This window comes from Helianthus annuus, chromosome 6, assembly GCF_002127325.2.
Source record: "Helianthus annuus cultivar XRQ/B chromosome 6, HanXRQr2.0-SUNRISE, whole genome shotgun sequence".
NCBI lineage: Eukaryota > Viridiplantae > Streptophyta > Magnoliopsida > Asterales > Asteraceae > Helianthus > Helianthus annuus.
In genome coordinates, this window is record NC_035438.2 from 3,644,960 (window position 1) to 3,657,200 (window position 12,241).

General features: G+C 32.1%; 1 protein-coding gene and 1 long non-coding RNA gene across 5 annotated transcripts; both read right to left on the reverse strand.

Annotated features, from left to right (window-relative positions):
• Positions 1-755: 755 nt before the first annotated feature.
• On the reverse strand, positions 756-4,493 carry LOC110864379 (putative pre-16S rRNA nuclease). Of its 4 annotated transcripts, none has more exons than XM_035974320.1 (7): positions 4,365-4,493; positions 3,198-3,346; positions 2,989-3,046; positions 2,525-2,596; positions 2,380-2,441; positions 1,873-1,978; positions 756-1,273 (listed from the first exon to the last, which is right to left on the reverse strand). In XM_035974320.1, exons 2-7 carry the CDS (start codon positions 3,344-3,346, stop codon positions 1,223-1,225), a joined length of 498 nt encoding a protein of 165 aa, XP_035830213.1. In that variant the 5' UTR covers positions 4,365-4,493; the 3' UTR covers positions 756-1,222. The 4 variants fall into 4 exon arrangements, with proteins under 4 accessions (XP_035830213.1, XP_021969120.1, XP_021969122.1 ...); XM_022113428.2 differs by having other exon boundaries at positions 1,873-1,962; positions 2,346-2,441; XM_022113430.2 differs by lacking the exon at positions 2,525-2,596 and having other exon boundaries at positions 1,873-1,962; positions 2,346-2,441.
• A 6,571-nt stretch (positions 4,494-11,064) lies between these two features.
• LOC110945154 lies at positions 11,065-12,185 on the reverse strand. The gene is made up of 2 exons (XR_002595067.2): positions 11,853-12,185; positions 11,065-11,270 (listed from the first exon to the last, which is right to left on the reverse strand). It is a non-coding gene; the product is annotated as an uncharacterized LOC110945154 (long non-coding RNA).
• Positions 12,186-12,241: the final 56 nt, after the last annotated feature.

A 12,241-nucleotide genomic window follows, 5' to 3' on the forward strand; every position in this document is an offset into this window, starting at 1 on the left:
ATAATAACTATATAATGATTATCTTTTTTGAAAAGTAAAATAATGATTATCTAATAACCAACCAAGCCCGTCTCATAAAGCTGCAGGGTGTAGTAATCGTCTTCCACTTCATAACCATCATTTACATCACCATACCTCAATCGCTCCTCTCCATTATTCCATTGGGTTTCCTCAGCATCTCTGCATTCACAGGCGTGGATGACCTTTTGCCATTTGATTTACCCAAGTGATCGGGCTCTTGTTGGTCGTTCAAAAAAATTGAAGAGAGAAAACCTTCCACGTATGTCACACACCAACTCCGTTGGGTGTGGTGTTCTTGATCCTCCATTTCCCGCATGGCACCTCCATCACGCCCTCTATAACACCCAAGTCAAAGGCATATACAGGATCATCTATCTGAGCTTGTGGAGAACGCGTCGAGTGACTTGGAATCGAGTAAATGTGTTTCAATCAATGATGATTTTTACCTTTCACCTTTTAATCTTGGTTTGATTGCGTCATATATTACATCCGTTACATAACAATCGAATGCTTTAGTTCTTTGATTACCCGTAAGACAAAGTTGAAGGGTCTTTTGGAGATTTTAGCTGCAGCATCCGAGTATGAGATGCTCCCGGTGAAGAGGTTTTAATCCGGAAGTTAATCAACCATCAACGGTTTTCGTTTTAAAAAACGAGATACGGGGAGCCACATGTCAAGGCTAAAGCGCTGCTACCAGCAGCCGGCCAGCCCCTTAGGACAACAACAGAAGAGAATGATTTGCAAGCACTATGTGTTTACGGGCGGTTCAACGTTGTTGGAAGTCGTAAACTAGTTTATCTTACGATTCTTTAAAACAAGTTGAAAAGAATAAACTAAACGAATGGTCCCTGTGGTTAACCAAAAATTTGAATTTGGTCCTTAGTTTTTAAAAGTACACGGATAGTCTATGTGGTTTGCACTTTGTAACACATTTAGTCCCCAACTAACAAATCTAAAGGTTTCAGTAAGTCCAAGTTAGGGACTGAATGCAAACCACATGGACCATATCCATGTACTTATGGCAAAAGTTGGGTACTAAATACGTTACAAACACAGGGACCATCCGTGTACTTTCGAAAGTTAGGTACCAAATCCAAATTTTGGTAAACCACAGGGGCCATCCGTGTAATTTACTCAACTGAAAATCAAGTAATGTCCAAAACATTAAATATTTGAAGGCTCTAAACTAAGCTCTTGATCTTCATTGGCTTTCCTCGGTCACGGCATACCTGTTAACGAAATCCAAATACGCCTGCCAAAGACCAAAAAAAATAATCACTTAACAAAAATCAGAATTTCACAAGTAACTAATATGTTATAAAAAAAAGAGTGAATTTCAAGGATTGTCCTTTATCTTTATGCCCTTTTTCAGGCGTTGTCCTTTATGTTCAAAATTGACGAGTTTTGTCCTTTATGTTTTCATATCCTACACGTTTTGTCCTTTATGCCTAACCCAGTTAGTTTTTTCAGTTAAATTTGGTCATGTGCTTTGCACATGAGAGCATTTTTGTCAATTCAAAGGTTGCAAAAGCTTTGAGCTGTAAATCTGCCGTTGAACTTACCTTTGAATTGACAAAAATGCTCTCATGTGCAAAGCACATGACCAAATTTAACTGAAAAAACTAACTGGGTTAGGCCTAAAGGATAAAACGTGTATGATATGAAAACTTAAAGGACAAAAATCGTCAATTTTGAACATAAAGGACAGCGCCTAAAAATGGATATAAAAATAAAGGACAATCCTTGAAATTCACCCTAAAAAAAATAATAAAGACAATAAAGCTAATATAGTAACTAAATTTCACTAATAAACTATTTAGCAGATCTTAGCATAATAACAAAGAGTGATACCTGCAGTATTGCGACAGCCGCAAATTTGTCACTACTCGTTTTTGCTTCTACCGGGGGAAGATTCAATGGCTTCAACAATAGCTCCACATTCTGGTACCAACTTAAACTATATTAATAACAAGAGTTAATTACTGTTTTCGTCCCTGTGGTTTGTCAAAAATCACTATTTCATTACATTAGTTTAAACATTGCGATTTCAGTCCCTGTGGTTTCACTTTCGTAACCATTTCAGTCCCTGAAGTTTCACTTTCGTAACCATTTCAATCCATTATTCTGTTAAGTACAAGGACTGAAATGGTTACGAGGTGGACTGAAATGGTTACGAAAGTGAAACCACAGGGACTGAAATCGCAATTTTTAAACTAATGGACTGAAATAGTGATTTTTAACAAACCACAGGGACGAAAACAATAATTAACTCTAATAACAATCTCGCCAAAGATCATGTATAACCAAAAAAACGGTGCACACACCTTTGTCGTGTAGCACTCGTTCCATAAAGTGTACCTCACGTCTTCAAGTTTCCCTGTTTTACAAAGGTCGTCAACGAATACTTTCACTTGGGTAGCCTGATAGAGAAAGAGAAATAAGATCGTGAATTTCAAACCGAATAAACAAGAAGGTGAAGTTACAATATGATATAGGCACTTGCATTTTTGCTGTTCTTTTGCATGTTTTCATATGGGTATCCAACAATAAAGGCAGACAGAGATAGTTTTGATATCTGCACACAAAAGACGCAAAAAATAACAAATTTTAGATGAAAAAAACAAGAGTAAACTTCCGTTTTGCTCCCTGTGGTTTGGTCACTTTAATGGTTTTGCTCCAAACCTTTAAAAATAGCCATTTCACTCCCTGATGTTTCTGTTTTTTTGCCAGTTTGCTCCTTGCCTCTAACTCCATCCAAATTGTTTGTTTTTCCATTTTGCTCCCCGCAGGGAGCAAACTGGCAACAAAACCAAAACATCAGGGAGTAAAATGGCTATTTTTAAAGGTTTGGGGCAAACCCGTTAAAGTGACCAAACCACAGGGAGCAAAACGGAAGTTTACTCAAAAAACAAATAGATGTTCGAAATCAAGAGCCATTAGGAATAAAGTAGAAGTTGGCAAACTAACCAGATGTTCGAAATCAAGAGCCATCAGACCGATATTGTTTTTCTTCCTAACTAAAACGCTGCAGCATTTAAAAACGACCAATATTATCTCATGTATACTGCAAGCAAGTATGAAGCATATACTAGAAAGTAGAGTGACAGTATTACACTAGTTATATCATTATCCATAAATATTCTATTGATAATTGTGTACTTGTAACAAGTTTAAACCTTAATGGTGAAGCAACTTTATTGTCGAAATCCGAAACCGCGAGGCCAACATATCTATCACCAACATCCAAACCAAGAAATCGCCCTCGATCCACAGCACGCAGCTTCAGCAAGTCCTGGTACAAGTTGAGTGGCTTCACAAACTTCATCTATCAATCCATCATTCAGACATTAGCGCATTACATGAATTATTCCCGATACTCAATACTTAAAGTTTTAAACTCGGTAACTCACATTCCCTTGAAAAAGAGACTTAGGGGCTGTTTGTTTACCTCTTAATGGGGCTCTTAATGGTTCAGACCTCTTACTGATTCAACACTTAATGGTTCAGACTGTTTGTTTCGCGAGCAGATGTCTGAATGGTTCAGACATTTGCCTCTGAATGGTTAAGTTTTATACTGAGTCTGAATGGTTAAGACCTCTAATCTGAATTGGTCAGATATTTGCCTCTGAACGGTTAAGCATTATACTAGCTCCAGTGGCGGATCTAGGATTCACGCCAAGCCATAACGTTTTATAAATAAGCCGTAACGAAATCGAAAAAACATCAAATTTTTCCAAAATTTACACTAAAAACGTCAAATTTTTCAGAGCCAAGCCGTAGCGGAGGTTACCCCCCGGTTAAGGCTAGGTCCGCCCCTGACTAGCTCTTAATGGTTCAGACCTCTTACTGGTTCAGCACTTAATGATTCAGACCTCTTACTGATTTAGCACTTAACCATTCAAAAGTTGCCAAACAGCCCCTTAATTTGTTAAGATGTTAATTACCCAATGTAAGACAAGACACAAACTGTTCATATATACTTAAGTAGTACAAAAGATGCAAACTTTTCATACTTGAAATCAAGAAAATCGTTTAAGAATCCTTTTCCCAAATTCAGATTGCATTCCACTTTAAACGATTTTCTTGAAAATTCCATTTTCATGAAGATTCTCAATACAAAACTGAGTCACAAAGTAGATGGGAACTTGGTAAATCAAAATCCAATTGAAACCGAAACACGAAAGTTTGAAAATTTATGTGGGTGTGGGTCAAGAATTTCTACAAACAGTTGGTGGGCAGCAGTAAAAACACTTGATCCCAACCCAACAGATGGTTTTCACAACACAAATTAGACTGTTATATCGGTAAGGGAATGTGAGTTACTAGAATAAAAAGGTTCATACCTTAATTCAAAGACGAGATTATGCGAACCAAGACTCATACGCAATTGTCCGGACAGAAGGCACCTGAATGGAGCAGATAAACGAGAAAAAGGGTTGGGGTTGTTTGTTTAATAAAATATACAAAATTTATTTTATAGAAACATGTGTTTTTAGATAAATTTTATAGATGAAGATGGAGGTTCCAATGTGAATGTCTTACAAAGGCGGATGGCGAAATTGGAAACTGGAACCTAAAGGCAAAACGGCACCGGTTGGTGAGAATGTGGACGAATAGTTATTATCTAACGGAATTGTTTGGTAGTCCGTCAGCACGTGGTATAGCAACAAGAAAATTGCCTAAGAGGATATCTAACAGAATTTTCCGTCGGACGATATTGTTATTATCCAAGTTAGAAGCTTATATTAAAAAAAGTTACGTTTCATAAATAAATGTTAAAGTAAGGGTATACAATGAAAGGTATCAAGTTAGAGCATTCACATTGGATTCTTTATCCATATCCACATTCATATAAGTACATTAAAAATCACTACGTTTTTTTTTATTTTTAAATAAATAATATTTTTGTACCTTTATAATTACACCAAAAAGCTTAAAATTAAAATTTGCCCCAGAAAAACTATATAGATAGGTATTTGATTCTGAAAAACCCTTTTGATTTCTGGCCAAACACGATGTCAATTTGTCAAAAAAAAATCCCTAAAAAAAATAGGGTATTTTGGTTTTTTTTTTTTAAGAATTGACTATTCATTTAGTGAAAAAAAATTCAATAAGTGAACTTTAATTTGCCATATTAATTATCGGGGGACCTTTTTTTTTACTGTAACAAAATACCCAATTTTCAAACTCAATCTTATCATCTTGCTTAGCAGTGCTTAGAGAATTCAATTCGCAAGTTGATTTTATTTTTTTAATTGTGGGTTTTTTGGTTGTGTAATGTGATTCTCATTTGTAATTTTGAATGTTGAATTTGAGACTAATATTAGTTCCATAAATTATTCTGTGTGAGATGATTCACCGAATACCATGAGTCCATGACTTTCCTAGGAACATCAATATGGACATATGGTTTGGAAACCAAAATAACTAGTGTTATCTCATCCTAACTAGACCACGCAAAACAAGCCCATCCATTCTATTTTGTGGTGATATGGGTATTTTAAATTTTAAGATGGGTTAAGATAGGCCAAACAAAATTAGTCAATAGGTTAGGATGGATTATGAAGTGGTGTATAAAAAAGAGAGTAGGTCACGATGGGTATGAGATAAAACTCAAACGAGTCAGGATGGTTATAAGATAAAATCACTAAACTAATTGCTACTCGTAAATATCTCCCGTAGTATACTCCCGTCGTTCTTCGTTTAAAAATAATAAAAATTTTAAAAATAATAAAAAAAATAAAAAATCCAAAAAAAAAAAAAATTCTAAAAAATCATAAAAACCCCAAAAAATTTAAAAAAAATCAAAAAAAATATAAAAAGACATAAAAAATTCTAAAAAATAAAAAAAATCCTAAAAAATAAATAAAATATCCAAAAAATTTCTAAAAAATCAAAAAAATTCAAAAAAATCATAAAAAATAAAAAAAAAATCTAAAAAATAAAAAAAATCTACAAAATAAAAAAATCCAAAAAATTCTAAAAAACCAAAAAAAATCTAAAAAATTATAAAAATTCTAAAAAATCCAAAAACTTATAAAAAATCAAAAAAAAATACTAAAAAACAATAAAGATCTAACTAATCAAAAAGATTCTAAAAAATCATAAAAATTCTAAAACATCATAAAAATTCTAAAAAATCCAAAAAATTCTAAAAAAATAAAAAAAAATTCTAAAAAAATCATAAATATTCTAAAAAGTAAAAAAAAAATTCATAAAAATAAAAAAATTCCAAAAAATCAAAAAAATTACAAAAAATTCTAAAAAACCAAAAAATCATAAAAAATCAAAATATTTCAAAAAAACCATAAAAATTCTAAAAAAAATCAACAAAATTCAAGAAAATGAAAAAAATCAGAAAAATTCGAAAAAATACAAAAAATTCTAAAAAATCCAAAAAATATAAAGATTCTAAAAAATAAAAAATAGGATTTTTTTCGATTTTTTAATTTTTTAATTTTTTAGACTTTTTATGATATTTTAGAAATTTTTGATTTTTTTAGAATTTTTTATATTTTTTATGATTTTTGTTGCTTTTTTATAATGTTTTTTTTATTTTTTAGAACTTTTTTTATTTTTAGAGTTGTTTTTGAATTTTTAGAATTTAGAATTTTTTAGATTTTTTTAGAGTTTTTGAATTTTTATGATTTTGTATAATTTTTTTGATTTTTTCAAAATTTTTTGGATTTTTTTAGAATTTTTATGATTTTTTTAATTTTTTTTTTGATATTTTAGAATTTTTTTTATAGTTTTCTGGATTTTTTTTAATTTTTATGATTTTTTATAATTTTTTTTATTTTTTAGACTTTTTTGTTTTTTATTTTTATTTTTTTTTGATTTTTTTTATTTTTTTGGATTTTTTAGATTGTTTAGAAGTTTTTTTGATTTTTATATTTTTTTTGATTTTTTTTGTTTTTTATAATTTTTTTTTTATTTTTTAGATTTTTTCGGATTTTTTTTATGATTTTTTAAGATTTTTTTACGATTTTTTAGAATATCTCGGATTTTTTAGCTTTTTTATGATTTTTTCCGGATTTTTTTATGATTTGTTAGAATTTTTCGGATTTGTTATGATTTTTTAGATTTTTTTTTTGATTTTTTAGAACCCATCTTAACTCAAACCCATCCTAACCCAAACCCATCTTGACCCGTTACCCATCCAACCCTTTTTTTTTTAAATACCCATTCTGACCTATACTCATCCTAACCCAAACCTATCTTGACCCATTACCCAAACCCATCCAACTTGCCTACTTTGCCACCACTAATCCTAACCTATACTTGTCTTGGTCTAAACATAGCGCTGCCCATTTTAACCCTATCTTGACCCACTAATCCTAACCGAACCCAACATGCCTATTTTACCACCTCTAGGTGGTAGTGATGGTGATGGTTTGGGGTAGAATAAGAAGTTGGGTGGGACACAAAAAGATTTATATTATTTTAATTAAACAATTTTTTATGTTTTTTGTAATTAAACTACTTTGGTCATTTAACACAGACTTAACTGTAAAACTTAATATACGTTAGTAATAAGGATCACCGGAGTTCAAAATTGTAACCACTAAGATCACGTATGTAATTATGGAAGTATAAGGACCAACTCTGTAAAATTGCAACCACTGGGATTACGTATGTAATTATGGAAGCCTAAGGACCAACTCTGTAAAGATTGCAAACCACGGAGACCAACCAGCCATTTAACTCTTATTCTTTTAAGCATAACTAACCTTTAAAACCTTGTTTTCATAATTATAAGCATATAACCTAAACAACTGACCTTCAAAACAATGTTTTTATAGGGGCAATTTTATATATATCCCTATAAACTTACAAAATATCATATACATATATACAGGACAAAGATCCGTTAGGAACCACCCTTTATTGCGAGAACCGCGAGAACTAACGTGAACACAACAAAAAATGCCTAAAAATAGCTAAAAACACACAATTTTTTTAGATATCTTTTATATAAAAATCGCTACTTTTAGTAGCAAAAAAAAATATTAAAAAAATAGATTTTTTTTTTTGATTTTTTTTTATTTTTTTAGGATTTTTGGGGGTTTAGTTTTTAGCATTTTAGCTTGGGGGAGGGTTGGGGGGGGGGGTGTTCGTTTTTTTTAGGTTTTTGGGGGGTTTTAGTTTTTAGCATTTAGTTTGGGGAGGGGGGGTTAGGTTTTTGGGGGGTGGGGGTTAGGTTTTTTTTAGCTATTTTAGGTTGTGTTCACATTGGTTCTCGCGGTTCTCGCAATAAAGGTGGTTCTCGCATGAACCTTACCCTTAAAAAGTAGTTGATATATCATATAAACCCAATTCATTAAAGACAATTTTAATATAGAATAATTTTACCTTTATTTTTCTAAAACTATGAAATCTATTATAGACCTTTAACTTTAAATATATTTACTTATTTCTAGCACAATTTATTTAGCTTAAATATTAGGGTGAGAGGGGCGCATGCGGATAGCGGATCGATGAAGGGGTTTCTCGAGCGATAACACCTCCATCGACCCCTCTTCCCTTCGGTGAAACCCCAAATCTCGATGACTACTCACCGATGCACAAAGTACCGCTGTGATGCTTTTTTTGACCGTTGGAAAGTTCTAATGGCTACATGTCTTTGAATATATATATATATATATATATATATATATATATATATATATATATATATATATATATATATATATATATATATATATATATATATATATATATAGGCTAATTATAAGGAGAAAACCCACTCCAGTTGACTAAACCCTGAAAACTCTCACATGTGGATCAGATTTAGCCACGTTGCTTGTTAGTTGTGAGGAGACAAGGGCAATTTTGACATTTTCTTTCTTTTACCTTTTGAGAATTGGGTGACCCCTTTTCATTTGTAAGTCTACACATGCAGACCTTTTCAACATTGCTTTTCTTGTCATGCTTTCCATTAATTACTTGTGTACTTGTAAAGCTTCTCTCACATGCTTTCCATCTTTCTCCAATTCATCTTTACTTTAATTTCTCTCTCTTTCTATCTCTACGTCTCTTTATCATATAACTTCAAGAATTTAAAAACACAATTCATCTTAATTGTACATTTTCTCTCTCTAGAATTTATTAGAGCAACACTTATAAAAAAACCCAGACCTCATTTTAATTGCAACTACCACTCTCCTCACTCATCTCTCTCTCCTCTACCAAAAAACCCACTACCACTTTGTTCAGATCAAAAAACCCAGATCTATCTCGTTTGCGATATGGGGTGGTTTTGCGGTGCACTTAGGGTTCGTTTGAGGTTCAGATCTAAACTTTGGTGATGACGGTGGATGAAGGTACCACTGAGTTTCAAACCTCATGAAGACGGATCCTCTTTAATTTAATTTGAAGAAAATTGCACATGAAGAAGATGATGAATGAGATCTCGAAGAGATGCTGAAGGTTTTTGTTTGAACTAGTCAAAGATTGAGTGAAATTACACATCTTTTTTACGTTTTTGAGGAGACTGAAGGTTTTTGTTCGAAATTTTTGTTCAAGAAGGTGAAAAAGTATGTTTATTTTTCAGCTTTGTTTGCAAATCTACACTTTTTTAGTCTGCATTTTTGTTGTGTTTTATGGATCTGCAATTTTTCTTTGTTGTTCAAGAAGATGAAGGGGTTTAAGTTTTTGTTTTATGGATCTGTTTGTTTTGATTATTGATTGCATCAATTTTTTTGTGTAAAATTTATTTCAGATCAGTACCGATCAAACAATTTGTTTTAAGTTTTTGTTCATTGGATTAAAATCGAAGTTACTTTTCTTGTTTAATGTTATTATTTGTAGTTTTTACATGACATAATCATGAAAAAGGTGGGCTTTGTATAATAAAAATAAAGTGAAATTTTTTGTTCGAACCAGGCAAGATCCGGTGAATATATACACATAAAAAAACATTTTTTTTACCTACAGAGAAGGCTGAAGTTTTTTGTTCGAACCAGGCAAGATCCGGTGAAATTACACATTTTTGTTCGAACCAGGCATTTTTGTTGTGTTTTGTGGATCTGGTGTTGTTGGATTCTTGTTAATAAAGTTATATTTTTATATGCATGTTATATTTTTGATGTAACAATTCTCATAACAATTTTTATGTAACACTGTGTAACCGGGTGTTAGAAATGTAACAATCGAAGAAAAAAAACATGTTATATTTTCATGTAGACTTTTGATGTGTTGAATCTGAGAATTTTATATGTTATGGATTTTTTGGTTTTGTTTTTACCATGTTACATTTTATTTTTGCCTCAGATTTTTGTACATTTTTGCTGTATCCTTGTTACATTTTTTTTTCACTGAGATTTTTGTACATTTTTGCTCTATGTGTGTTTGATCATATGCTTTTGTTGATGTTTGCTTGAATATCTTTTTTTTTTTTCATGACAACGTTGTATATTAATTAAGAAAATTAGTATATAGAAAAATAATTCACTCAAAGCAAAGGCATCATTGTAAGTGAGAGATTCCAACGTTTCTTTTTAAATACCAATAACATACTTATCTCATGCTCCATTAAAACAAGCTTATCTTATCCAAAACAACATGTATTGCAATTTCATACATCTATTTATACGTATGTATTTTGTATTTTGGCACATGTACCCCCAAACCCCAACCATGTGGTCCATCCCAACCCACGTGTCAGCACCCGCCCCAACCCACGCCCAACCCAAGCCCCACCATACCCCACAGTCTAAATAGGTTCGTGTACATTTATGTTACATTCCCTATTTATGAAAAAAAAAAAAAAAAAAACACTTACTAGTTTTCTTTTAAAAAAATATTGAAAATTTGTATGTTACATTTTTTTGGACATATAAGTCATAACATATTGAAAATATGTATGTTACATTTTTTTGGACATATATATTATGTAACCTAAAATTTGTAATATTAAAAAAAAAAACTACTCGGTGTTTTTTTGTGTTTCTTTTTTTAAAAAATGTTCAAATATTTGTATATTACACTTCCTATTTTTTTAGAAAGGTTTTTATGTAACACAACGTAAGTGGGTTTTAGCAATGTAACAAATCCTATATTCATATATGTTTTGCTAGTTACATTTATTTGTTATATAAACATCAGATCCTAACATCATTCTAACTGAAAACAAATAATCTTCTTCATATAAATATATAAATCAATACAAAAATAAATCTGCACAAGTTGACTCATCACCACCATCCCATCCCTGCATCTCTCTCTGTAAAAACCACCATGTTTCATCCCTGCATTTACATAAGTATATATAATGTTTACATGAGATCAAAGAATGCTTAATAGAAAAATGACTTCTTTATTACGAAAGAGAGGTGTGTTTATTCAAATTCATGCACTTAATAAAAAAAACTCTACCTATTCCTAAATCTTTGAAGACAGTGAAATAATGTTATATATGTGTTAAAAGTCGATTGGGTTCTTCCAAAACTCTACCTATTCCTAAATCTTTGAAGACAGAAACAAAATGTTGACTCGTATCTCACAAATGTTGAAAATATATACAAGTGCACCAGCCCCACCCGACACCACCTCCGCCAACCACCACTACCAGCATGTTGCACCAGCCCCACCCGACAACCACCTTGCAACAGCCCCACCAGACCACCATTACCATCTCCATCTGACCGCCACCATCTTAAACCACCCCCACACACTCCGGCGGCCTCCCTAACTGCTCGAATTCCTTTAAAAGCAGATCTAAAACAAACTTTCAACAAACTCCACCGTCATCGTCATCATCATCTGAAACTCTCTAATTCTGAATAGCTAAAACAAAGCTGATAATTTTAGTCAACAAAGAAGCGACGCACCTGGAATCCTCTCGTTTTTAGCCTGATTTTTTTCCGGCGGTGACCGTTGAAATTCTCCCGTGATTCTTGAATATCTCCGGCGTTCGTTGATATTCTACGGTGATTTTGAAGATCTTTAAGCGATTTTTTGGCCGGTGATTCTGGGTATAGTTGAACATCTTCGCTGATTTGGGTATAGATGAAGAATGTTTGATGAAAATTTTTGGAAGAGAGAGAATTTGTTTTGATGTTTTTGAATTTTTGAAATGAAGAAGACAACTGAAGTAGGTAATGCAGCCGATTTGATGGTCTGTGCATATAGAGACTTTTGTCTTTCTTGAAAGAGATGAAATTATGTTTCCTATATTGCCCTTTAATGTACAATCAATGTATTAAATAATACAGAAAAG